Below are 27,445 nucleotides of genomic sequence, written 5' to 3'. Positions count from 1 at the left end.
AATTGAGTCGATAGAGGATTATTATTGATTATTTTGTTTTTATCTTGTAAAATAACTAGTGATCAATAGGGGTTTTCTATGACTTAGACCAGTTTATACTTTATATGTAAGAAATCTAAATCACAGGTGGAGACAACGTGGGAGGAACTGAGGGTAGCGTTTGTGACACAAGGTAGCTTCATTCGAAGGATTCTTTGACCAAGAGAGGAGTTAACCTGTAGAAATGTGGCTTGTATGGTCCTACAAAGTTTGTCACAATATAGTTGAGTGAAGAAGCTTAGCTTAAATTCAATTCAAAGCTTGGAATCCATATGGACTTGACTCTTGAGCCATGGAAACCCCACAAGAACCCTAGCGAAGAGGGAAAATTAAGAAAAAAAAACTCTCTCTCTTTGTCACATACACATACACATATGTAGACAATTTACGAGTTGTCTTAACATTCTTAATCTACTTTTGAAGTACATTGCTTTCTCCCGACCAAAAAAAAACTTGTACACTACTTTTCTCTTCCCAGCCACAAAAGAGCACATACTTTGTTTGCAATTCTATATTCTACGTTTAGTAGTGCAGTCCATCACAAATTCTATATTTTACAGTACTGTGCATGATCTGATTGCACATTAAATCCGGTCCCATTCCACCCTCTTTTCTTTTCTTTTTTTCAAAATTATCAAATTATTAATAGAATTGTTCTTTATGCTTCGAATACATGAGTATTGGACAGTAACCTTTTGAAGCACATGATTTTCGTCCAGGCCGAGCAGTGGCGCCTCAGTTTTCTTCTCTAGGGCAAGTGTAGCCCAAATCAATAAGAGATGGAGCAAGCAACCACTCATTTCTTCATCTCTACAGCCTATGGCAACTTGCGTGATTTTTTGGAAGATTTTTTTGTGTGAAATACCTGGCAGTCTAGTATTTTGGATATGGCCGTTTAGTGTTTGGACGGGGCCAAATTCTTGAACAGATCGAGCACAATTAATTGAAGCAAGATATAATATTATTTTTTTTGTTTCCACAATCATGCACGAATAGGAACACTTTCAAAAGTTGAGTCCAGAATTACAACATCTAAATTTAGTTTGGTACAGCTTTGTGTGCAAAATTAAGTCAAGGAAAGCGTGTTCATGAGGCATACAATTTTTAATTGGCTAAGCATTAGCAGTCGGTGTGTTTAAGGCGTGTTAAGCATTGGTTTTCTACTTTTTCTTGGATGCTATGAACCCTAGGGTAGGGTGGCCTAGAAGTGGCAATAGATACGGCCAATTCTAGCTTAGCCATTACTTTTTAAGGTAGGTAATGGTGGGGAAGCTTACTCCCATTATTTGCAGTTATATGGGTAAGCTCAAATATTTACTATATTCTTAATGGCAAAGACCTTTTCTTTTCTTTTCATAATGCTTATCCGCATAAACCTGTTTGCAGAGAAGACAATCAATCCCCCCCTCCCTTTTCATATTTTTAACGTGGGGAAATTTGGAGTTGAATACCTCAACCTCTTAGATTTCAGATTGCACCGATGCCTCTCCGGGAGCTTTATGGATATTTTCCTGTCGTTGCTAATTAGCCTTCGGTATCGAGAATCTGTAAAGAAAGAGTTTGTTCAGAGAAGGAAAGAAAACCACCACCCTTGATAAATGGTGGTCGTTTGCATTGAACGAAATATGAACTGAAGCAACATTTGCTGCGGCCCATTAAGATTTTTACCTGTAACAATGGTTACTCGCAACAAAATTATAGAAAGAAAAGGCAAAGACAAAGTGCGGGAATCAGAGAAGCACCCGGTAGCTCAGGGAATTATGACAGGCAAATGGTTGCCAATTCTATTTGCAAGAGTTAACGATTTAGTATCAGCCAGTCCATGAAGATTGGACTGCTACATGGCTTCTCCAACATCACAATTCACACATTACCTTCCATAAGACTACTATCAACTGGAACCTACAAATATGATTGTAATTCTTAAGTAAAACATCCAACCTAGCATCACTCTGAAATCTTGGTTTGAAATAATTTCTCTTATTAAGCTCCCCTCCCCACTTCTCCCCTTGCACTTTTCAACAAATTCTTCTGTTTCATTTGGAAACTGTTGTGACTTCTTCTCAAGACACCCACCCTTACTTCTTCCACAAGTGTCTCCGAAAAAACCCGAATTCAGCTGATACAGTACCTCTTGGTACTCAATGTTCACACTTCACGGCATACGGCACCCAGGCACCCAGGCAGCCTCCAAACCCTCTTTTCTCACATTATCCAACTCCAAATATTGCAACACTGCTTCACCATTACTAATCCTCAATAACAACATAATCTTTTGGTCTTGGCATAAAACCCCCACTCAAATAGCCTTCCAAACACCTAAACCCATTGCTGACAGAAATTCTTGCACACCACCAAAAACTGCTTGGTTCAATGATAAAGGCCTTTGATATCTTTGCTCAATGCTAGCTCGGGGTTCGAGAATTCCAAGCCAACTCCATGCCCTGTGGCCCCATTCATGGAGATACCCTGATCTTCAGCCATAACAAAGGTGCAGCGATGGAGTTCCTACATTTGTGAGTAAATACTATGGGGATGGGCAATTTGCTTCGTCAGAAGTCTGGGGTAGTCTATCTGCATCCCAATTTAGTACCCCCAAAAAAAAAATTTCTACAGACATCTACACCATTCTTTTAAAGTTTTACTAGATGCTAAATCCAAATTAAGCCTGTCTGGTGTCAGGTCTTTTGATAGCCAACCTAAAAATACAACTGATATCGTTCAAGAAATAAAACATTTTCCAGCCATCCGGAATCAGGACACAGCAGGATGGTGTTACCAGAAGAATTTTTCTTGCTACCAAACCTGGCATAATCAACAAGTTTCTGAGCAACATCCTGCCCAGAAGAGATGACCTGCGTTGCATTTGTGACCAAACCTATCACACTTTTCCAGACCTCCTTCTCGACCACACTCATATACAAATAGCAAAGAATATAGTGGATGCAAAATTGTTGCCTAAAAGGAATTTCAACTTAAAAAAAAAAAACTACACGAATCAAGTGATGTTGCTAAAAATAATTCATTCATAGGCTATCAATTTTCTTCTAAATTGGAACCTATGAACTCATTTACATGTTCAGAAGTTTTACGAGTTCATTAAGAGACACCACGGATGAAAAATGAAATGAAACAGAGACTAGACAAGCTTGCCCATTTTCCACCTCCCAAGGAACCCATTACTTATGCATGTAACTTGTACTAACTTACCTTGCACACCAACAAGCAATAAAAAGCTGGTAAGGGAAGTGAGAAAAAAAATATCAACCGGAACAGCAATAGTTTATTTGTACTCATCTTCTAAACTGCCATCAGTTTGGAGCATTCAAGTTAATCCCTCATAACCTCTTTACACTTCTATAGTTTTCTGCATCCATTGCTAGATATCAAGAAAAAAAAAATCGAAATTCTCAGCACTCCCAAGAATCACCTTGTTTGGTATGAACTGGCTAATCAGATTGTTTATTCACACCCTGACACAGGTGTAAGAATTCTGGATCCACTTTACAGCCAATAGTTGACAACTCTCACTTCTCTTTGCTCTGTCAAAATTCTCATATGGTGTACGCTAGATTACAGATCAAGGTAAAAATTGTTTGCAAATGATACACAGCCAATTCAAGCATCTGTGAAGTTCAGCAAATCAACAATCTATACATGGGAAAGATCATTAAAGTGAATTCTAGAAAGTTAACATAATGATGGAAAATTAACATAGTTCATCATAAAATTGACAAGAAAGTTAACATAGTTCAAACAAAAGGGACCCGTAAAAATCATCATTTCATCAAACCTGAAGAATATAACGATGGAACTTGCTAATGCATTCAAAGTTCCCAAAATGTTCCCAAAGTCAACAATCTTAATTTCCAATTTTCCAGCCTTAAATAAACAAGCATGAAAAGTTCACAACCCAAATAACTGATACTCTGAGCAAATAGTTGAGTACTTGCTGCACACACGCATTATTAAATCAAGTTGATTTCTGGTCCTTCTAATATTTAAAATTTTGTTTTCCTCAAAGTTGCTAGTCCATCTAGTGGCATGTATTTACAGCTTTTTATCCTTCAGGTTGTCAGCATAAGCATACTCACCAATCAGTTTGAAGAATTCATTTCTCAGTCTTGCCAGAGAAGCTGCACTTAATCTATGTATAATGTCATCCTGCCAAAAAAAAAAGGAAATTGAGAAGCAATGGAACAGTAATAAGAGAACAGCATTGAAAGATTATTTTATCCTTTTTCTAGGAGAAGAAAAAAAAAATAGCTTTCATGTGAAGAACACCAATGAATGAGAATGAAGAAGAGAATTGAGTGCATCAACCCACCTGCATTACTATGGTTGTAACAAAATGAGAGCAACTTTCAGCCAGTTCTCTGGAGACACAGGGCAGAGTTGCATAGCCAACAGCAGTAATGATGTTAGTGATAAAACCAAGTTCCTTAATTGAATTTTTACGGAGCATGATTGCTAGTAAAGAAGCTACAGAAGCTCCAAGAGAATGACCCACCAACCTTAACCTAAATCCCTGTAGGATTAATTAGGTTCACCACAACATCTTTCTTACCGGGAAAAAAAAAAAAAACAGAGAAAGAGGCCTGATACAACAGTAGATTATCCCTCAGAAAATAAGCCAAGCAAGCTCTAATTTCAACTTATTATCAGTCAAATCGTCATCACCAGAGCTGTAATTGTTGAGTGCAGCTCCATTTTTATTATTTTTATTATTATCAGTCTTTGAAGAAGATTTTTGAGTTAATTTTTCTGATTTGGACTTTTTTATTGGCTCCTGTTTATAACACCGTACAGGAACTTCCTGCATGTTTCTTGCTTATTTATTATATTTTAGCTACAATCTGTAATAGATGAAACACTAAAAAAAAAAGGAAAAATTACTAAAAAAGTTGGAAGTTATAATAATCTGGAAAAAAAAAGGAAACGGAATTCAAAGCGTAACTTACACATGTCGTGGAAGAGGCGTTTTAGGTACTGGTTTTCTGTTCTTTCTGAGAGAGGCTTTCAGGTGGAGATGAATTGCGGCGGCGGGGGCCGCTGTGTGGTGGTGGTGGTCAGGGCATGATGGAGGCAGCTTGACAGGGACGCGTGGCAAGTGATTAGCTGCTGATTATAGCAACTACATTGCGGCGGCGAGAGTTATTCGGATTTAGCTCAGCGAGCAGCAGGGGCAGACGTGGAAGGCGAACGGAAGCTCAGCAGATTATTCTGGTTTTTTGAAGAGAATTTTAATTTTGATATTATGCTACAGATAGGAGGTTATTATGGTCACTCAATATAATTATCAAATGGGCTTAGTTAGCGTGGGCCTTAAGTGCTCGTGAGTTTTGAGCTTAAACATACACCCTTTCTCATCACCGCCAGTGATCTATAAATGTCTCTCCAGGGTTTAGGGTTTTCAATCCACGACCCTCCACATGGTGAAAGACTAAAATCTCGCCGCCTTCTCCTCCGCTCTGTGACTCTCTTCTCTAGGGTTTATTTCTCTATGATTATCTAGGGTTTAGGGTTTATTTCGATTTCAAAAGGGAGCTGATGTGTTTGCAAAGCTGTTAAAGAGAATGAAATGATGATTATGTGTTTCCCTATTGGTTTGATCTTGCCGCAATGATGGCATCATTGTATTAGCTCTATCTGATCATTCTCTTTTCTTTTTTTTCTTGGTTTTCTATCTTCATAATTTTGAAATGTGTACCTGCCATTGATCATTGATTATCGATGTGCTTGCCTGTACTGGGTTGTGTGGTTAAGGGTGGCTTTAACTGAACAGCCATTCGTATGGAAAAGATTTCACCACTTCAAAATCAGCCTCGACTGTATATGTTTTCGTAGAAGTGCATGCTATTTTAAGTATTCGCCATGCATAAAGCAGTTGGTAAGATCACTGGCTATAATATACATTAATCTGATCATATATAGGAGGCGATGCATTCTCAGCTTTTGCCCAACTGTCACTGCTTTTGCTCCATGCTTTCATCAACCTTAGGCCTAGTTTCATGCGGACCTGCATGCAAGAAGAGAACCTGTATATGCATATTGATGATCAGCAGGCTAAAATGGCGTGGTGACTTTAATTAACCAAAATGACATATGAAAGAATTAAAGGATAATATATTGCATAAAAAAAATCATTTTTATAAATTATTTTAAATTAAATAAATAAAAATTAAATTTAAATTAAAAAAACAAATTAAAAAATTATTTTTTAAAAAATAAAGTTTAAACGTGCAATTTAAGGAGGATGAAAATAAAAAAAAATAAAAAAGCCTCTAGTGCCTAATTAGAGATCCGTACATCACGCTCGTTATCTCAACGTATTTTAAAAGTATGTTTTGTAGTGTGGTAGCGATTACTTTTTAAATAATTTTTCATGCTGAAATGCATGTAAATAATTTTTTTTATTTTTTAAAAATTATTTTTGATATTAACATATTAAAACAATTTAATATATATAAATTATATTAAATTTTAATAAAAAAACAAATTAAATTTTTAAAAAATATAATTTACACCATATTTCCATTTATTTTTTAAAATAAAGGGGTTGTTAAGATAATTCTAACGTTACCTCATAAGCTATCACTTTGCACACGTTGCTGGTGTGGTGCTGAAGATTTTATAATATAAAAAATTAAAATTATATTTTTACCGATAAATACTATAATACCAAACATAATCTAGATAAGTAGAAGTATTTTCAACCTCAAAGAACACTAAAAATTTATTGTATGAATTTACCCTGCATAAAAAGTTATCTTTAGGATTTCTGATTGAAATCTCCTTAAGCTATCACTTTGCACACGTTGCTGGTGTGGTGCTGAAGATTTTATAATATAAAAAATTAAAATTATATTTTTACCGATAAATACTATAATACCAAACATAATCTAGATAAGTAGAAGTATTTTCAACCTCAAAGAACACTAAAAATTTATTGTATGAATTTACCCTGCATAAAAAGTTATCTTTAGGATTTCTGATTGAAATCTCCTTCCTGCCCTCTCTTGACATCCAGCTCGTCAACAACAAGCCGTTTAAATCGTAAATATAAACAGATCGAAGGGCATGCTTTGAATTTAAACCAAATTTAACCCGCTCATACCTCTTAAAGTCTGCCATAAAATCCATTTTTCACTGTACATTTTTTAAGATTATTATTATCGAAAAAAAAAAATTCCCGTTCCCTGTCCCGGAGCAAAACAGAGTGAGAGATTCACTGCGTCTCTCTCTCTCTCTCTACCAACAAATGGCTTTCACTTCATTAGTTCATTTCTCGGACGAGTTCTCTTTTCCTCTGTTTTCATACTCCCCGCATGCAATACCCTACTTCTTTCTATCTCTGTTTGCATTTTTTGCTTGAATGGATCTGCTTCTCCTTCTTTTCCTATACTTGTTTTTTGGATTTTATCAGTTCGATACTAACCCATGGTTTACTTGTTTGAATTATTAATACTTTTGTCTTATTTAATTAATTATCTAAATAAATGTAGAGATGTTAATTTTTAATTGATTGATTAACAACTTATTTACATTTTTTATTGTTTTAATAGCAAGTTGAATAATAATAATAATAATAATAATAATAGTTTTTAAGTTTGTATTGGAGTAATTTTGCTTCCCTAGTTGGATAAAGCATAATCAAGAGTAGGAAAGTTGTATGATCTTGGTTTGGTTAGCAAATGCGTTGAAAAATAATATTAGTGCTGCCGAAATCGTCTCTAGAATGGAATTGAGGCTTTCTATGGATGTGAAAATAGGCCGTGCATTTCCACTATCCTCTGATTTTCTTGAGTGGGTCGACAGAATTATGCTTCACTAATTTTGTTTAGAAATTGTGTTAGAGCCCACCTGCTTTTTTTTGGAGATGCCGTATAAGTTGCGTATTAACAAGATTTGTTGATTTGGTTTAGCACTGAGTTTCTGATAAGAATCTTATCCTTTTCTTTTATGATGTGATGGTTGAGACATTGAATTTCAGCTATGTATTGTTTGAAAACCAGCATTAAGCTTTTGATTCCTTGAATGTGGCCTTGTAATCTTTATTTTGTTTGGAAATAATAATAATAATAATAATAATAATAATAATAATAATAATAATAAGGCATTTCATGTTGTTGAACCAGTTTTTATCTTTTGTTTTTTGTTTGTATAATGATGACCGCCTCATTTGTTGGTTAAAGTTCTTTGGATAGTATTTTGTCATAATCTCTTCCTTAATTTCAGGTTTAATGAACTTTGGGTTGCCGGGGGCCCAGCAGCGAACGCATTGAAACCAAAGTTTGGTGTGTTTGCCAGTCGTGAGCAGTCTCATGCTGGCATACAAGTACCGGAAATTGAAATGAGGATCTCAGCCATAGAAAAATTTGAGAGAGATTGTAGGCTTATTAGAAAAATAAAACCAAAATTGTGGGAGGTTGATACTTATCTTGAACTCAGGTGTGTAGTGATTGCTTTTTTTCCTCTTTTTTTGTAATGGCAATGGGGCAGCTGGCATCTAGGATTTCTAGGTGGAATATCATGGGCATGCTGCTTGGTGACGAAGGGCCTTTCTCACTTTGTCACACAACACACAATATGACAAACCCTGGTTATGAGAACATGGAAACTTTGCTTGGTATAACTGTCGGTGTTATTTTAAGGAAGATTGAAATCACAGCTGTAAAGAGTCAGCTGTCATACTGGATTCTTATTTCTTAGCATGCCTCTTGTGTATTTCCATGCACACATTGCAAACAGGTTTAGTGATTAGAAGACAGTGACTAAATGACTTAAATTAAATGGTGACCCGTTCAATTCTTAGGACTGTTTTGCATTATTTGAGAGGGTATCCATTTTGGCACTCTGGAAAATCTTTATATACTGGACAACTGATGAATGGGACTTGTATGGGCAACATGTGCAACCGTGAATAGATATACACCAACAATTAATGATTTTGACTCATAACCAGAATGTTTCACACTCCCAGTTGTCTTTTTTCACATATTGTTCTGTAATTTTAGCCGGTATATGTATGCGCAGATCAAACATTTATCCACTGCTGCGATATTTCTTGAGGGCATTGGCGGCATCCTATTTATCTTTGGCAGTTCTCTTGGAGCCTACCTACTGTTGGTGCAAGAAATAGTATTTGACTTTTGGTCATCTAAAGGGTATAGCTATGAGCAGTGGTGTATCATGTACTCATTTAATGAATATCAAGGTCCTTTCTTGTTGCAGATTATACATCAGTTGATTGCTTTTCCAATCCTATATGATTTCTAAAACTATGACAGCAAGGAGAAATAATTTAATCAACTTTTTATCAAATTCACACTGGTTAGATTCAGCTGATTCTGTACAATGTTTCTGTTCTGTATGATAGTAACTATTGTTTTGCTTTCTGCATGGTTTTGACAAATTTCTAAATTCTTTTCCATTCTTTCAATGTATAATATTGCTCTTTATGGAGCACTGCTATTTTTCATAGGTATGAAGAACTCACTTCCCAGGAGACAGCACAAGTAGAAGGTTCCTAAAACTATAACTGGTTAGGAACAAATGGCTATCAGTTGGTAGGTATCTCATTTCAGTAAGGAGCTAATTGGAGTTTTTTTTCTTTTTGGTTCATGAAACATTATGTACTTTACCAAGACCCAACGTATATGGTTAAAAGGCTTTTTATCTATTTATTTTTATTAAAAAAAAACTTGTTTTTTTTCTCCCCTGTATTTCATGGGGATATATTATTTTTCTTCCGTGATATTTGGATTTGTTCTTGTACTGTATTGAAGAAGGTTATGGGACCAGTGGATGTTGATGAGGCCGAACATGCATGTTTTAGAACGTGGCAGTGCTGGTCCCTATGTGACATGTTAATAATTTCAGCTATTTAACTTAAGAAATGGCACAAGATATTGTCAAAGCCATATGAATGGGACTTCACTTTCTACGTTTATGAATTTCTCCATCATTTTATTTGAATGTTTATTTAGTGGCTTCCAAAGGTTTATTGTTGTGACTTCATGGTTTGGTTTTAATCTTTTTGTGAAACTTGAAAGAATAGCTTGCTCTGTCGAAAAGGTTAGTAGTTTTGAGTCTAAGAAGTTAGTAGTTTTGAGTTTAAGATGTTTGGCTACAATCAACCCTCTAAGGTCACAGTTGTTTTTGGATACATATCTGTTGTTAGATCCTCTGGAATCCTTTACAGACCGGCATATCATGGTCAGATCGCTTCAGGAACTTTGGGTGATTACCACTCGTTGTGGTCTGCAATTTCTTGGTATTTGGTTTCGAAATTCATTGATTGTTGTGTCAGTTTGACAAGCAGTGGTCAATTTGCTAAAAGGATCTGTACTGTATTGCTCATTGGTTGCTGTTAAGAGATTTTTCCCCTGTTGTCCTGTGGTAGGCAAGTATACTGACGTTTGTGAGTTTGCCTCTTTGATAGTGAAGGAGCCTTTTTTTTTGTTTTCATTTTACCTGTTTTGTTGTTGTCATTGCCCTTTTAATTGTTGTTTTTATTCCGAGCTGGTCCATCTGGATCCATATAGGTTCTACGGGGATCTTTTGATATTTTGTCCCCTAAACATAATGATCTCCCAGTAACTGAAAGAAGCGATTTCCTGTTTCTTATATATCTTCTCTCATGTTTGTCAGCTTGTCGAAATCTATACTAATAATGCCTTGCATTTACCAGCTGCTATTTTCCCCCACTAATCTGCATCTGATGAATGTCAACTCTTTGTAATATATCACAGCTGATTTTCACCAATATTTTCCAGCAAATGAATGCCATCTTGCAACAATCATCTTCGACATTGCGAAATATTTGTGCCTTTTCTGTATACATATCTTGCCAGAGCTCATCAAAATCTTGTCTGACTTTTATTGGGATTTGCTGCAATAATTTAGCAATATTATAATGGAAAAGGCTTGTTCAGGTAGCTTTTTATGGCAAGCTGCTTAATTGACATGCAAATCTCTTGTGTAATCTAACCTGGGATCTGGAAAAAGAGATTGAAAACTTGGTTTGTGCGTCACATGTCAGATTGGTGCATCTTAATACAGGAGCTGCTTACCACTTGTGCCATTCCAGAGGTAACAAAATTTGTTTTTCGTGTTATTTGCCCATTGGCTCATTTATTGAAATCCTGAATCGAAGCTTAAATTATTCAGGGAAATTTGTCGCCAAAAGTTTGACATTCTTGCCATGTATAGGTTTAAGTGAAAGCAGAATGAGAGGGGTGGTGTATGAACTGGGTATTTTAAATAATTTCTTGGAATTATACTCCATGAACATTCCAGCACTGTCCTAATTCAATTATTGGGTAGGTATGCTTTGTTTTATTTTGTTCAATGCTAGAGATCTAACAAGGCCTACTATTCTGAAGGAAGAGGCGTCTCTCTCAAGCATTTTGAGGCCAGAAAGTTGAGGGGAAGGACGTGCTCGCTACAGTGTGTTGTGACTTCTCAAGATCAAAGTTACTTATTAATAATTTGAAGAAAAGACAACTATTTTTGCCACACTCCTTCCTGTTGCAAGCAAGTGGAAACGCACACGTAAAAAGTATACAGCATGCACAAAGCCAGAACACCATGAATTACATGAAAAATATCAACCTTTTATTAACCTCAGTAAAAGAAATACAACACAAGCCCTCCTCTTGTGCACATCTTAACCCAATTTTGGATGAAATGTTTTCCTCGACTCGACTCGACATGATTTTATTTTGGACAGTGGATGATGAGGTCTTGAAGATAGGGATGGTAAGTCAATGGCTAAGATGGGTTAGAGACATGATTATTATTAAAAAAAATTATCAGTGAAAACTAAGGTTCTTTGATCAACTGATGAAGAAAAAATTCTTGGTGTGGGAATATTGTTCCATAGACGGAGAGAGCAACGCTGGGGATGGAGACTTAAAGCTACCTTCATTTATTTATTTTAGATAAAAATATAAAAAATAAATAAATAAATGAAGGTAGCTTTAAGTCTCCATCCCCTGTCTATCTACACACACACTACATGCAAAGTCTTTAAATTTGATCCCAGATGTCTTCTACGTTTCTGCTATTTATGAAGAAAAAGTTGATGAATATTAATATTTTATTAGTTTAAAATAACATCAATTTGGGGAAAAAGGAAAGTTGATGGGCATTAAATTATTATTATTATCATGGCAATTAATTAATTAATTAATTGTAATGGTGGATCATATTCTAATAAAACACAATATTAAATTATTTTTAATTGTTACAGTACTTCCTGGAAGTCTACGCTCAACTTTATATGTTACCACAGTACCAATTTTTTTATCCTCATAAATTTTGGTCGGTTGAATGGGAATTCTTTTGGCCGCTCGATGATTCCTTACGCTGTCTAGAAAAATAAAATAAAATAAAATAAAAATGATTCCTTGTATGTCACACAACTAGTAGATTATTTATTTACACATTGCATCGAATTATATATCAATATTGTCAACTCTTTCATTCTTAATGTGAGCAAAATGATCCTTAATTAATCTCAGCTCTTCATACGTCCTCTCACATTGAAACCTATTCCATGATCGATCCTTGCTAAGATTCTATTATATTTTATGAAAAAGGCTTGATTAATTTTCGATTGAAAGAGAGAACGAAAAGACAGAGGACGGACCAAGCATCTCCATGATTTTTTTGCTGAGCTAGAGGAAAGAATCATGTACATTCTCCTATTATATTTGAATTTACACGGTTAAATGACTTATATTATTTCATAACATATTTAAAAATCTTAATTCTTCGATATCAACTTGGAAGATTTTATATGGAATGGTTTGCTATCTAAATTCAAAAACATAATTTTCCCACATAAGTTCATTCTAAAAAAACCCTATTTTTTTGGTTAGGAACGGATCCGGGAGAAGACCAGCACGACACGGGTCCTTGCTAAAAGAAAAAAAATTCAACAATTTAAAATATTAGGGTAAAAATAGTAAAATTTTAAGTGTATGTTCGGATGGGAGGTATGGTGGTTTTTTTTAATAAAAAAATATGTATTTTTTGTTTTTAAAAAATATCATAGGTGCCTTAAAATAATTGTACCTTTTAAATTTCAATTCTCCTAGAAAAAAGATTTCTAACTTGCCCCTCTAAAAAAACATTCATGGCTCTGCATGCCTCAACGTTCAACCAAGAAAAAAAAAAGCCCTTTTGAAATTTCATATTTTAAAAAATAGATGAGGATACTAAACATACAAAATCAAGCACAAAAATCTGTTTTGGATCTAAAATTAATACCAGGTGTGTAGAAAGATTTCGTGTATCAAACTCCACCATGCATAAAGTCTTTGCCGTAATTATGCAGCATCTTTCCCTGCTCTGTCTTGTTCAAATTCAGGAGGCACAGGCCATCAGGGCCACCACCCTCCGAGCGTAAACACAGGGTTTTATTTGTTTGTTCTGCACATGGGTTCATTAAATGCCAGTAAAATTGGCTAGGCCAGCCCAGTTCGAGCCAAGTTTTGGAAACTTGGTAATGCTTAAGCTGTGGGCAATCCATCTTTTACGTCTTAGGTTTTTTTCCAAGATTATTTCAAAGATGTATAAGCGAATTGACCACCCACGTTAGGAAGAATAAATTACTAAAATCTTATCTATGAATTGTTTCAATCATGATAGATATGATAGGGGCAGGGCACTGAATATACATATAAAAGACGTTTTATGTAGACGTCAAACAGTTGGAGGAAAGAAATCAAGGACATCGATCTCTCTCGATCGATGATGGCTTTGCTGCATGTTACATGTGCTGTAATCAACCTCTCAAGATTTTAATGAAGGGTCAACAAAGTGGGCAACCTAGGCTAGCTATACGTAGTATCTTAGCCTCTTGTCCTGTTCGAGTTCCATGTACAATCTGGAACCCAAGGGCATCCAGTACTCTTGTTGTTACTCCATTTTCTTTCCTTACAATATATACGAGAATGAGAATTCTTTTCTTTATTCTTGAATAGGCTCTCGGTCCTGATTGTGCTCTATTTAATTGAAACCAACTTACATCCTCCTCAATCTATATCTCGGCTCTCACTAATATTCATAACCCTATATTGTTTCAGGCATGGAAGTCATGCCTCCCAATGCTGTGAGTTCATATCTTGAAGATGGGTCGTCCAGCTATGATAAAGCTAAGGAAGTGAGGGCATTCAGTGAAACGAAAGCCGGTGTTAAGGGACTAGTTGACTCTGGTGTGACCAAGATCCCCAGGTTTTTTGTACACCCACCAGAGAGCGTGCAAAACCCGTCATCCGAGACGAGCAGTGATGTCGGCCTTCAGATTCCTGTGGTAGACTTTGAAGGGTTCGGAGGTTGTCGACGACAGGAGGTTGTCGACGAGGCTCGGAAAGCATTAGAAACATGGGGTTTTTTCCAAACGGTTAATCATGGAATTCCAGTTAGTGTCTTGGATGAGATGTTAGCCGGCGTGAAACGATTCCACGAGCAACCACAGGATAAGAAGATGGAGTTTTACACGCATGACTATAAGAAGCCAGTAAGGTTCTTCTCCAATGGAGATCTCCTTGTGAATAGAGGGCCAGCTTGCTGGAGAGACACGGTAGCATTTGATTTCAAAGATAGTAAACTGGATCCTGAACTGTTTCCTGAGATAGTCAGGTAACCTGTGTAGATCTGCTATATAATCAGCTAAAACAACCGCGTATCTATGAACTATATATACTCCTCACGAGCTTTTTGTTGGATTGATTTAAATTGTCCTGCAGAAATGAAGTGCGTAATTACATCACACAGATGATCAAAATGAAGAAGACAATATGTGAGCTTATATCGGAGGCACTTGGACTTCATAGTGACTACCTTTCCAGCATAGAATGCATGGAAACAGAGATTTTATTGGGCCACTATTACCCGACTTGTCCTGAACCAGACTTGACGGTGGGCGCAACCATGCATACTGACCCATGTTTTCTGACTCTACTCCTACAAGACAACATGGGTGGTCTCCAAGTTCGCAATCAAAATCAATGGGTAGATGTCCCCACTCTGCAAGGAGCTCTTGTAGTTAACTTGGGGGACTTCATGCAGGTAACATTTTATTTTTCTTACCTGATTTCGTTTTCATCTTGCATCATTTTCATCCAAGTCGATCGGTAAACGAGAGGCAACCCGACCCCCACCAGCTGGAATGAAAACCAGGAAACCAGCAGTATAAATTTAATAAAGATCCACTTGCACCTCTTCCATATTTAGCGAAGCACTTCCCTAGCTCATCACTTGACACATCCATTTGCACTTGATTATCAATCAATCAATCAATCAATCAATTAATATATAATCATATAACTCGAGGAACCATTTTAAACACCTCAGAATATATATCATATCATATGATATGATCCACGTTTCAAAAATCAATCAGAACATTATTAATTTGTGGCTCAACACTGATCAAAGCTGATAGAAGTTAAACCATTTTGTTGCACATACAATTATGACTTCAGAGTTGTTTCTTCCATTTTGTAGCTGATCACCAATGACAGGTTCAAAAGTGTGGAGCACAGAGTTCTTGTTGGACAAGTTGGATCCCGGACATCAGTTGCATGTCTTTTCTATCCAGGCACTGCGAATTATAATTCGAAACCATACGGGGCAATCAAGGAGCTTCTATCAGACATAAACCCACCAAGATATAGGGAAACTAATATGGCTGAATATATGGCTTACGTAAGGTCCAGGGCTTTAGATTGCAGCTCAAATCTTTCTCATTTTAAACTGGCATGAGGCTCCCCATGTCCATGCTTGGTGCAAATTCTCAACTTCTATATATCCACTGCAGCGACTGGTTGAGAATTTAATGCATCTTGTCTGTAGTGAACATATCAGCCCTTTCTTTGAAGCTATAATATCATCCTTATCATGTCTTTCTTCAATGCATAGCTTTTTATACTCTTTAGTGAGTTCGTGTTGTGGGAAAGCGTGTATTAAAGTAAATTGTCAATTGCTTCATAGACCTTTAATAAAAGCTTTCATAATCCCACAAGAAGTCTTGCCACTCAAAGATTGGAATCAAAGAACAAGACAAATTCTCATAAAATGATTTCAACAATGTCACTAAATAATTTCCATCTGTAATTGTTTGCCTCGAAAAAAAGGTTTACAGCTCTTTAAAAAGTCTTAGACTGGCCTTAGAAAGGGAAGAAAAATATAAATTTCTAAACATACCTGAGAAATAATATAAAATTCAAAATTAAGGTAAAAATCTGAAATTAAATAGGAAAATAATAAAACTAAACAAAATGATATTTTATATTAGCATAAAGTAGTGAAATATATGTGACGCCCGAATATAACTAAATGACACTCAAATATAATCAGAGATGACACTTAAAGTGACAACTACAAGAGGATCAGTTGTCATAGACTAGCACCTCTCTTACCAGCTAGATGTACAAATATAATATGCATAAAGACTAACTATTTTCTGTTAGTAAGAGTTTCATACAAGTATATACCGATATCAATACATAACAGATACTCGTATAAATACTAAATGAAATAAATGTTATATCAAATATAATTTGATTCAATAAAATACGAGTGCAAAATCAAGAATGAATGAGTATTCAGAAAATAAAGTTATTATATATATATATATATATATATATATAACCAATTATACTCATCATCTAAACAATACACAAATGTATTTATATTACATGTATATTAAATATTATCTCACTCACTCGAAAACAAAAACAAAAACAAAAGCCAAATGGATGCAAAACCAGAGACTACTGAAGATCGTTAGGAGAAACGTTAACAAAACCTATAATGGATACGGAAAACACTAAAAATCAACTCAAAAAAAAATAACATAAAAGATTAAGATTAGAGATCAAAATGTAATTATAAAGCTGAGCTGATTTACCTGATTGATCTCGAATATAAACCAAACTGATCAAACCTAACATACTCGATTAACCCTCCTATTGGTTCAGCTAGTAAACCAAAATGACCAACTGATCGACCGTCATCACAAGCCAACCGGTCAACCGATTTAGACTAACCGATTGATTGGCAGCATCAAACCAACTAGTTGGTTGGTTGATTGAGATTTTTAAAATCCTGATATACCAACCTTTAAATTTACAAATCATGTAATTAAACAATTTATTATTTAAAAACTCATAATTTCAATAACTAACACACTAATACTTTAATAAAATCCCTTAAATCATTCAATTACCAAATTGATATAAAAACCCGAAACACTTCATTAATCATTCCACAATTAATTATTAAATCTCTAATAAAAAACAGCAGAAAAGACAATCACCATACTTGCTTCCTTCTTTAACCCTTCTTAAAACTCAAAAGCTGGAGTTTAGATAGAGCTGAATCTTTGATATAATTGAAAGAAAAGTTACCTCAAGGGAGGGAGAAAAGAAGGAAAACCAAATTCCTCTTTAAATACCCATGTATTATGTTCTTGGGTTTGGGCCAAAACAATGGTTCTTGCATTAATATGTTTATCTGATCCGTAAAAGTATTTCTTAAGTTTATATATATATATATATATATATATATATATGCTTTGCAATTTAACAAAGAAGCTAAGTAATGGGAATCATCCGTAGTTTAGGGTACAAGGCATCCAATCTCTGCACGACTAGAAGAACTGAGATCATCTACATCGAGAAATCTCAAAATCCTCTGATCGTAAGACACGACGTGCTTAGTCTGGCTAGACGGCTCTGGTAATCTCAGCTATCAATAGTGACAGCACTGGTTTTCACTTGTAAAGTCAATGCCACTGCCTCTAAGCAGACTGCTCTTTTTCTCTTATTATTATTACTATTATTTATTCAACTGTGAGCTCGGTATCCTTGAGACTAAAAGCCTGTTTGTTGTTATGGGCAACTGCGATAACGAACAGAACCTAAGTACTTTCAATTTAGTTAAGATAAAATCAATGTACTTCTATCTTTTTGAAGTATACTGGTTTTAAGTATAAAAAAAATATATTATCTTAACTAAATTGCTGTGATTTTCTCCCCTTTAATCCTATCTTATGTTTAATTTTACACCGAAAACATTACTACTTTCACCTGCAAAATTTATACAAGAATAGAACACTTATTATTATCTGAAAATAGAGTTCGATTTATTTTTTAAATTTAAATCTTAAAATTGCCTCTAATTTTTTTAAAAGAATAGTAAATAACATCGTGCTATTTTCTTAAATAAATTTTCAGCTGCATTATTCTTTTTTATTATTATTATTGTGCTGCTTTGAAAAAACACTCCAATTTCTCCAAATGATCGGATGGTAACTCCGGCCTGCCTCAATAAACGGGCATGGGCCCTGCAAGTTTCTTCACAATTTCAAAGACTTGGAAACCAGATCCACTTGTAATAATATTTCCAGAGAAGAAAAAAAGTCTTCGGGAGGGGAGCTTGTACTCGCACTTTTTTCTATTCGGAAGAGCTGCTCCAGAGTATTATGTGCCTAGGGCAAATACAATCAAAATCACCATAGCATTTTTAACATCATTTTGCTCGTCTTTTTTTAATGTTTCCCACTCCTTGTAACATCTCTTTTTGTGGAAATACAAGAGCTACAGTCAATTTATCAAATGCTCTGAAGATCCTCGACAAATGAGACGGCTGTAACGAGGAAAGAAAGGGAAACCAAACAATGCCAATAGCTCGCTATATTATTACACTAAGGAATTTGCAAACAAATGATAGGTCTGTCTGGCTTGGACATGAGAAATCAATCCACAAATTCTCAGCCGAGAAAATAGAAGCCTCTTCCAGAAATATTAGCTTCTTTTTCCTCCTCCCCACTTTAGAGATTTTTTGAAAGTGGGGATACAAACAGGAATTGAAACACACACAATAAAAAATAATGGTCAATCAGAGATCAAAGATCACAAATCACTCACTATTTTACACAGGAACAGTATGACGAGCAGCAAGAGTTGACCAGCCTTCCTTCTTGGTTAGTTTGTAGTCTTGGGCTGCAATATTTGCACGAGTGACCATAAGATATCCATTCTATGCATACTTCTGTTGTTCTGCCCCTGAAAAATTCAAAATGCAAAACTGATTAAAGAAGGAAAAAAAAAAAAAAACACTGCAGTTTGCTGGATAGAGAAGGCCGTGGATCTATAGAACCCATCGATTTGTAATTCAGAAATACTTTAAGGAAATCATTGAGACTTGCTCCCATTGTAACATATAATTCAGACATACCTCAACCACGAAACATATCCATGTCTTCTCACCATGCACTTCGGTGATTCCTTTCAATATTGTCAGGCCTAAACTCCTGATAGCTTCTGCTATCTCAAGAAAATCATTGCCCTCCTCGCATAACATCTGCATGGATCAAAAGGATACTTTTGAGTATTGAGAAGAAACAAAAGCAATGAAAAATAAGTGGCTGCAAACCTGAAACAAAGGAATGCAATGATTTTCTGAGTTTATGTTTCCAAAGAAACAACAACAGACCGATCTCATAATTTACAGATCCAACATATATTTACCTCTACAAGCATCTGTCCATTTTTGTTTAGATTTTCTACTATTATTGATGAGACCTTTAGATGGCCGCCCACCTCCACTGCCCAGCTTGAACCCTGTTCATATTTGGAGGCATCTGTTCCCTTCTGATGCATCTGTAAATTCAGCCATTCATATAAGTGTAAGCAGCAGAAAAATAATATAACAGAATATAATGATATGCTCTCCCGATGAAATTGTACAGTTCAAGTTGCTGCTTATTAAACATCAAGATGATAAAATCATCTGGCAACAAAAGATTGCAAACTGAAGCATGTCAGCCAATGTTGAGCAATAATGATACTATCAACTAATAGATAGATAACAGAATTTAAAAATTATTGGTGTAAATTTCTTACAGAGAGCGAACTCCAGAAATCACTACCAACAACATGGAGGATTGAGAATTTAAAATTTCCATGAGAAAACATATGAAGGAGGTTGGAGAATTTAAAATTTCCATGAGCAAACATATGAAGGAGGTTGCCCAGGCCAAGGAGCACAGATACAGAAACAGGTCCCTTGCAGGGAACATGTCTGACCTACCTTCGGTTCAGCACATTTATCGAGCTTGTCAGCATGCTTTGTAATGCTTTCTAGAAAGAGCATATGCTTGATTGTGCGCTCCAGCAACGAATCTATACTGCACTGCAATTTATAAAAAAAACCTTTAGAACATATCATACAAAAGATTTCCCTGACTAGGAAATGTGACTGGTAAACAGTCAAAAAATCAGCTCGACCATGGAACAGTTACCTTCGATCCACTGGGCACAAGCTCTCTCAGCTCCTTGATGCGATCTTGGATCAGTTGCCTGTCCCTTGGCCGAGGCCTGAATTTTTCACCAGGTTTAGCCCTTTTTTTGCTGTTCTTAGCTGGTTCTGCATGCTTATCCAACTGCTCAGTACAGATGCTTGTACAGGTTGACAAAAACCCTTTAGAAGACATTCCACCAAACACTTCTGTTGAGTTAGAGAAATTCTGTGCATCCTCTTCAACAACAGAGGACGGGTTAATTGAATAGCCTGCTGAATTGAAGATACACTTAGTCTGGATAGAAGGCTCTGGCATTTTCTCAACCGTTAATAGAGACTGCACTGACTTACAACTTGACTTCTCACTTTTAACATCACTGCCACTATGGCAAGCATTGCCTACTACTGCTTCTAAAAGGTTCTCTGTGCCAAAGTCAAATGTCATCTGGCTGCTACTCATCCCCTCTGGCATCTCAAAACCATTTACAGCTTCACTCTTTCCTGCTTGATAATCAAAGGGCATACATCTGTTGATGAAAGATGGTCCTAGAGCTTCAAGCAACTCACAACCAGGAGAGAACTTAAAAAAAGTGTCTGGTGCATTGAAATGAGTTGATTCTGCTTGATGGTCCAGCTTCTTCTCCAAATCCTTTTTGAATGTTATGTTTGAAGATTCAGGTGCATCCAACACCAATTTTGGGTAGAGATTGGTGCCGTCAGACTTCTCTCCTTCACAGATGGTTGTGTCAAAGACGTCTGCAGGGATGCCTGCAAGGTCAGCTCCAAGCTTGTCATTTGGAAGTATAAGATCAGATGGATTAACTTTGTCCTTCATACAAGTATTTGAATGCATAGTCACATTGTGTTCTGATCTCCATCCCGGATCTTTCCAGACATTGGTCTCCCCTCCATACATCTGGTCACTAATTAAATTCATCCCTAGTTGACTCTGGTGATCCAAATGGGAGGCATTTGATCTCAGATGAAGTAATTTGATGCTTTCATCATTTGTTGGTGTCGATATTTCAAGCACTTGTTTATTTCTCAATCCAGCTGCTGTTTTCTGATGAATATCAGGAAGGAAAGAAATGTAAGAACTACAACTATGGTTTTGTCAAAATGAGAATAAAGGCAACAAATCATTTGGTTCTTCCTTCGCATCTTCACACATGATTGCATAAACCATCAGGAAAACCTTTGAAGCCAAATAGGTAGATCTGGCTGAGAAAGGAAGCATTTTAGTATTACCAAAACCTCTAACATCTCAACCTGTTGAGACAAAAATTCTTTATAGATGTGAGCATGCATGCACTTATCCGCGTGCATGTCTGCACTGCACTGCACACGCACATAGAGAGAGGGAGAGAGAGAGAGAGTTACCGGACATAATGCATTCTTCATACTATGTTGTAATGGACCACTAACATGCCTGACTGAGAAATCTTGAAGGGTGAAAAAGACATCTTTGATACGTGTCACCAAATTAACATCCTCAATAACCTGCTCAACTCAAATGTGAATATAAAAGAAAAATTAGATGGCAATGACAAGTATATGACCAACCTTACAAATTCAGAGCAGAGTCTAACACTTTAGCCGGCAATTGACCCACCTTACACCAACCATGTGATGATTAAAATTACTTAAACAACTCAAAAATAGTGAGATATTCTCTTCAGATAAAGTGGAAATGTAACACATCTCAAGTCCAATATCAATTAAGAGTGCAAGCTAGCAAATTTGGAGGATGAGCTTATGATGTTACAAACGGTAACAGAGCCAGTAACACTTGACTAACTAGCATTTCTGGTGAGCAGCCTCATGTCTTAGGGGAGTGTTAAACTGGGATGCAAGCAGCTCTGGCTCATGGGTGCATTAATTTTTGGGGGGGTGTATGTGTGCTCCCTTGCAAGAAAGCAAGGTTTAAAAATTAAAGCCAGTCATGCTCCAAATCAAATATCAGGGGCATGCGTGAGAGGCCTCGGGTACAAAAACCAAATTTGATGATCTCAATAGCAACTCCAGCTACAACTTCGACAAATATTAGCTGGTCATTCTAGGGATTCAAGACATAACTAGACCCTCCATTGATTCTTTTTCAACTTGAGAAAACCCTCAACAGAAATTGAATGCCACCACTTAGTCTCTGCATACCAATAACAGATGCCAGCCTACGACTCTGATTGTGACTGCCTACAACAGCCTAGTAAGTTTCTAAAAGTGAGGATCTCAATGAAAGCAGAAATGCATTGTATATTTCAATGAATCTTGTAGAAAACACTGCAACATCAATTTGGTTCAAGTAATCAATAAACATGCATGTAAATGACAGTGATTAATTAGTCAGAAATTTTCTTACTTTATTCAAAGAGCCAAGCTGTACAACTCCATATGGCACGACAGCGACAACAACAATGGTCTGCAGAGAAAACCAAAAACTATTCTATCAATGTAACAGCTTATTTTAGTTGGTAGAAAGAAAGGATATCAAAACATAAAGCACCAAGCAAACCCTGAAAACCCAAATAATTTTTGTTTCGGCCCTTATGGGACAAGAAAAGCATGCATTAGATTGGATATCAGAAAATCTTAACAGAAGTTATGAGTTGTGTCCCACTTGTATCAATCTCAACACACAGAAACAGACAACCATTGACTCGTGAGTGAACGGGGAAAAACAAGCACTGGAATATATATCATTCACACAAGAAGTGAAATTAGTTTTAGTGGTTGTTTTGTTTTCAAGTCAACATGGAAACATTAAATGCAGCAATGAATTCATTCAGTCTCATCCTATGTCATTATGACCATGACCAATGAAAATATCACTGATCTATAGAGAAAACAAAAAATAAAGCAGGCATACCTTGATCCCGGCAGAAAACTGACTTTGCCAGCCATCGGAGAACTGAAAACCTCACAGTGAACATACATTGTTTATATTTTCCAACGGGAATATTTAAAAAAGTATAATTCTATAATTGCATTTCAAGGATGTAGTTCTACAATTGCATTTCAAGGATATCCTTACCTCATGTGATGAGAAGGAACTTGCAGCATATTTATCAGCAAAGATCCACTGATGCTTTCCACTGACTGCCACCTGCCCGACTATCCTGTAAAACCAAGCATGATTCCAACTCAAACATGCTGATAAGCACAGTGATCTTTCAAAAGTGACAATCCAAAAAAATCTTAAATTAAATTCTGCTTTTTAATTGGATACTTGCAGGGGGGGGGGGGGTAAGAAAGAAAAGCATGAAGAATTCAAACGAGGAGGAAATGATGTGAAGCATGCTCAAATAAAACACTTTCCTAACGCTATTGACAATTTAAGGAGCAAAATCCATCAGTGAATAACTCATACCCTTCGCCTAGAGAGTATACATGATACGACATCTTTGCCACAGCCAATCCAAGCGGGTCACGAGTATAATGCCAACCATGCAATTTTTCTTGTGTCTGACTGAAGCATTTGCTCTCAAAGGCATCATGTTGCTCACAATTTTCATAGTAGCCATCTTCCCAAGTTAGCACCCTATTAAATATTTAAAACAAAAAACAAGAATAAATTTGAAGTAACAATATATATCCTCGAACTCATAACCAACCATACCCAAAAGTTAAACATAACTAAATTATAAACTTAAACTAACTGCATATAATCAGAATTGCTACAAGTAACTAAAGATGAAACAATATTGAAGTAAAATCTGAAGTAACTTACATGCGAGCACGATGTTTAAGCTTCCAGAAAACAGCATAGTTCCAATCAGTATTGAAGCAGAGGCTCCTCAGAGTATTATGCAAGTCAGCACCCATCCCAGTCCTTCCCCTTCCCCTCTCAAAATTCCTAAGTCAAAAGGCTCCTCAGTGCAAATTCCACTACCAAGAACCCAACTTTGTCAGTGAAACAAAAACCCCACCCTCAAAACAAAAATCCTACTTTCGTCTAAGCTAGCTTCCTCTATAAGATCCTCTTCCTGCCTGTTTTCTCCTTAACCCAGCTCTTGCTTTTATCGGTGGTCCTACTGTAGCCAAAAGCAGGCGATCTCTACCCATTCCCTCACTCATACACCACCCTCTTTTCACTCACTAACGCCCAATTTAACAACAAAAAAAAAACCTAAAAAACTCACAAATTCAAACAACACTAAACTCCAAACTTTCAAGATAAAAAAACAAGATTTCAAAAGAGCAACATTCACTGTATTTAGCCATGAATCTTAGTAAAATTGAATTCAATCTCTCTCAAAAATCAAGCCTGATGAAGATGTGAACTTTGCAATACAGGTCTAGCTAATATCGGACGACATGGATCACACTCAAATAATGACCGTGATTTTGAAAAATCATACAATTAATCAGAAGATTATCTTGCAATTTTCACACAGAGAATTTGATTCCAATAAACCCTTAACTGTAGAGAAAAGAAACAGGGAAATCAAGGGTTTGCTTTAGATTCTTGAGAAAGGAGTAAAGTTGGAGTCTTTTTGGCTAAGAGAAGTGAGGGTTGAAGTCAAGAAAATCCATGCTTTTTCATTGGCAAAGATATAAAGAGTGAAAAGAAGCTTTTTTTCTCCTTACCCCCTTCCTTTACTGAATCACTGTTTCCTCCTCTACAAATTCTAGAGGGATAAAGTAGAGAGAGGGCTTCAAATCCAATGGCTTTTAATTCCGAGTCTCTTTTTCGGAGTTCAAGACTATTTTATAATATATAAATACAATAGAGCAAGTAACAGCAGCCGCTATTTGGCGCCCTCTGTTCACTTTAGCTTTTCTGACGTGAAAATGAAGGCGAAAACGGTGAGATGCGGGTGTCGTTTCAAACCTTGGCGCTATGTGTGAGTGCGTCATCTCTTATCCTGCGCATCATGGCGCGCACTTTAAACCTCTCTCTTGCTCCCTCCATTTTCTTCACACAGTTGGGGGGGACTACGGTTTTTGAGGGATATTATTTATGGATGGATGGATGATAAAAGGAGGGAGAAAAGGAGAGAGGGTAATGTGTTATGAGTGCACTTTCTAGGTAGTGTTATGTTATGGCCAACAAAATGATGCCCAAGTGAAGAAAATGCTTCTTGTCTTTCTCCTACAATCTCTTCTTTGTGAAGAGGGGTCTTGTCTTTCTTTCCTTCCCCTACATTTCTCAATGAACCTTTTTTAAACCCAATGAACTTACCCATGGGGATGCCCCTTTTCATCCATCATTTTATTGCTACAAAGGTTGTCACACCCACACCACCGTCCTTCCATTGCAAATTGTCCCCGTCCATGTTCTTTTATGAAATTTGCATTTTCAAAATATCAGAAGCAGCATCTCTTTTCTCGGTGGAGGTTTCGCATCTGCAGCCAAATCGATATTTATTTAATTTCTTAGTGTTTTTAAATCATCTTAATATGCTAATATCAAATATATTTTTTTTAAAATATCATTTTGATATATTTACAAATAAAAAACATGTTAAAAAACAATCGATACTGTAATACCAAACGAGATTGCATGCTAAAATTTAATTAAAAAATGGGTTGGAATTGGGTTCCGAGGTTAATTGAGGGGTCTTTTTTTCTTTTTTATTTCACTACAACCATATTAGTGCTCATTGAGTGGCATTTGAGAGTGATGATTGAAGCAGCATATGGGAATTTTGTCTAGACGTCTCCATTTTGATTTTAATGATGTATTATGATCTCATGACACATTTATGAAGTAACGTTTCCTGCACCATACCAGCTCGACATCATTGTCCAAATCGCATTATTTTGTGTTCTAACAGTGGGATCTACGAGTGATTATTACAGCCATTGATTTCTAATCATTCTCTTCTATTTATTTATTTCTTTCTTTTTTCACGTCCTTGTAGTTATGAGGGATTGGGGCTGGGGGCCATACATTCGTCGATCACAAAGGACAACTATACAAAAACGAATAAAAAAAAAAGAGAAGAAAAAATGAAGAAATCATCACATGATCAATACTCCAAAACAATCTCCTACCATTGTTTCTTGCTTTGATCTTGAAAGATTCAATTTGTCGGGAGTAAATGAAGAGTGTTCGCCCTGGCTCACTAGCAAGTTTTATAGGCATGATCATTTTCTTACTCAATGGTGTGTCTCTTATCTTTTGTGGTTAGTTGTCACTAGCTAGTTATACTTTATTTTCTCCCTATTATCAAAGCTACACTTATAATTGAAGTGTTGGACATGGAGAGATTTTTAAATATTTCATGAGTAATTATTAATATTTACTCCCCAGGAAAAATAAACACGAGAATTCAAGAGAAAGAATAAAAAAATATTATATTATATTTAGAAACTGTTTAAAAAAAGGGTGCAAATCGCGTTTCTAAAATATTCAAACTTTTTTTTATTAAAATTTAATATAGTTTGTATGTTTTGGATCGTTTTAATGTGTTGATATCAAAAAAAAATTTAAAAATAAAAAATATCACTGATCTGCATTTTAGCGCGAAAAATTATTTGAAAAGCAACCGCTACCATAATACTAAACATACTTTTAATGGTTCGGAGATGATTAATTTTTTCATTCATTGTCATCCTTTCTCTTAAAAGAAAGTCCATGTCTATCATAATATTCTAAGAAAGATAAATCTTATGCATTCAAATTTGAATTTGCAAAAACCATACCATCGATCGCAGATTGGTTTTAGGAAAACCCTACTACATAGATCGAATTCGTGTCTTGTTTGACTAATTTCTTGAATTCATTTTTGGATGGAATAGATTAAAGATTTGGATTCTTCATTTTATTTCTTGAACATTAATAGTAATAATAATAATGTTCAGTGAACAACTTGGTTCAAGATCATTTCCATTCCATCGAAGAAGACTCCCTCTTCTCCACTTGTCTCTTCCCTGAGTTTTTCTACCTGGTTCAAAACTTCAACTTACCTAGATCATGATATCAGTTTTTGACCATTTTCTTTCCTAATTTCATGGTAAAAAGGCTCATGAAAAGCTTTGGATGGTTAACAAGTTTTCATCGGTGCTGGTTTCGGTATGTATTATTTAATGCCTGCAAAGGGTTTTTCTTCTCTCTCTCGTGTAGATGTTCATGGAATAAAGT

General features: G+C 35.9%; 3 protein-coding genes, 1 long non-coding RNA gene and 1 other non-coding gene across 15 annotated transcripts; 3 read left to right on the top strand and 2 right to left on the bottom strand.

Annotated features, from left to right (window-relative positions):
* Nucleotides 1–368: 368 nt before the first annotated feature.
* LOC133691245 (uncharacterized) lies at nt 369–5,944 on the bottom strand. Of its 7 annotated transcripts, none has more exons than XR_009841623.1 (4): nt 4,367–5,404; nt 4,134–4,203; nt 1,782–3,581; nt 369–1,584 (listed from the first exon to the last, which is right to left on the bottom strand). XR_009841623.1 is itself a non-coding variant. In XM_062111672.1 (3 exons), exons 1-3 carry the CDS (start codon nt 4,502–4,504, stop codon nt 1,454–1,456), a joined length of 339 nt encoding a protein of 112 aa, XP_061967656.1. In that variant the 5' UTR covers nt 4,505–5,307; the 3' UTR covers nt 369–1,453. The 7 variants fall into 7 exon arrangements, 1 of the variants encoding a protein (XP_061967656.1); XR_009841622.1 differs by having other exon boundaries at nt 1,782–3,665; nt 4,367–5,403; XR_009841621.1 differs by having other exon boundaries at nt 1,782–3,690; nt 4,367–5,402.
* On the top strand, nt 5,614–5,698 carry LOC133693043 (small nucleolar RNA Z102/R77). Its single transcript, XR_009842056.1, has one exon. It is a non-coding gene; the product is annotated as a small nucleolar RNA Z102/R77 (small nucleolar RNA).
* Nucleotides 5,945–7,152: 1,208 nt separating the features above from the next.
* Nucleotides 7,153–11,883, top strand: LOC133691095 (uncharacterized). 4 transcript variants are annotated; one of them, XR_009841597.1, is made up of 3 exons: nt 7,162–10,976; nt 11,084–11,133; nt 11,427–11,883. It is a non-coding gene; the product is annotated as an uncharacterized LOC133691095 (long non-coding RNA). The 4 variants fall into 4 exon arrangements; XR_009841596.1 differs by lacking the exon at nt 11,427–11,883 and adding an exon at nt 11,212–11,308; XR_009841595.1 differs by having other exon boundaries at nt 7,153–11,133.
* Nucleotides 11,884–13,745: 1,862 nt separating this feature from the next.
* LOC133691316 (1-aminocyclopropane-1-carboxylate oxidase homolog 1-like) lies at nt 13,746–15,965 on the top strand. 2 transcript variants are annotated; one of them, XM_062111771.1, is made up of 3 exons: nt 13,746–14,691; nt 14,799–15,120; nt 15,576–15,712. In XM_062111771.1, the coding sequence occupies exons 1-3, from the start codon at nt 14,138–14,140 to the stop codon at nt 15,666–15,668; spliced, it is 969 nt and encodes a 322-aa protein (XP_061967755.1). In that variant the 5' UTR covers nt 13,746–14,137; the 3' UTR covers nt 15,669–15,712. The 2 variants fall into 2 exon arrangements, with proteins under 2 accessions (XP_061967755.1, XP_061967754.1); XM_062111770.1 differs by having other exon boundaries at nt 13,751–14,691; nt 15,559–15,965.
* A 2,759-nt stretch (nt 15,966–18,724) lies between these two features.
* LOC133691425 (transcription factor bHLH155-like) lies at nt 18,725–25,319 on the bottom strand. Its single transcript, XM_062111928.1, has 11 exons — nt 24,086–25,319; nt 23,726–23,896; nt 23,390–23,474; nt 23,225–23,266; nt 22,718–22,777; nt 21,739–21,858; nt 20,360–21,421; nt 20,149–20,250; nt 19,587–19,718; nt 19,294–19,419; nt 18,725–19,121 (listed from the first exon to the last, which is right to left on the bottom strand). The coding sequence occupies exons 1-11, from the start codon at nt 24,178–24,180 to the stop codon at nt 19,041–19,043; spliced, it is 2,076 nt and encodes a 691-aa protein (XP_061967912.1). The 5' UTR covers nt 24,181–25,319; the 3' UTR covers nt 18,725–19,040.
* Between the last annotated feature and the right edge of the window lie 2,126 nt (nt 25,320–27,445).

This window comes from Populus nigra, chromosome 4, assembly GCF_951802175.1.
Source record: "Populus nigra chromosome 4, ddPopNigr1.1, whole genome shotgun sequence".
Classification (NCBI taxonomy): Eukaryota; Viridiplantae; Streptophyta; class Magnoliopsida; order Malpighiales; family Salicaceae; genus Populus; species Populus nigra.
This window is presented reverse-complemented; position numbering and strand designations above follow the sequence as displayed.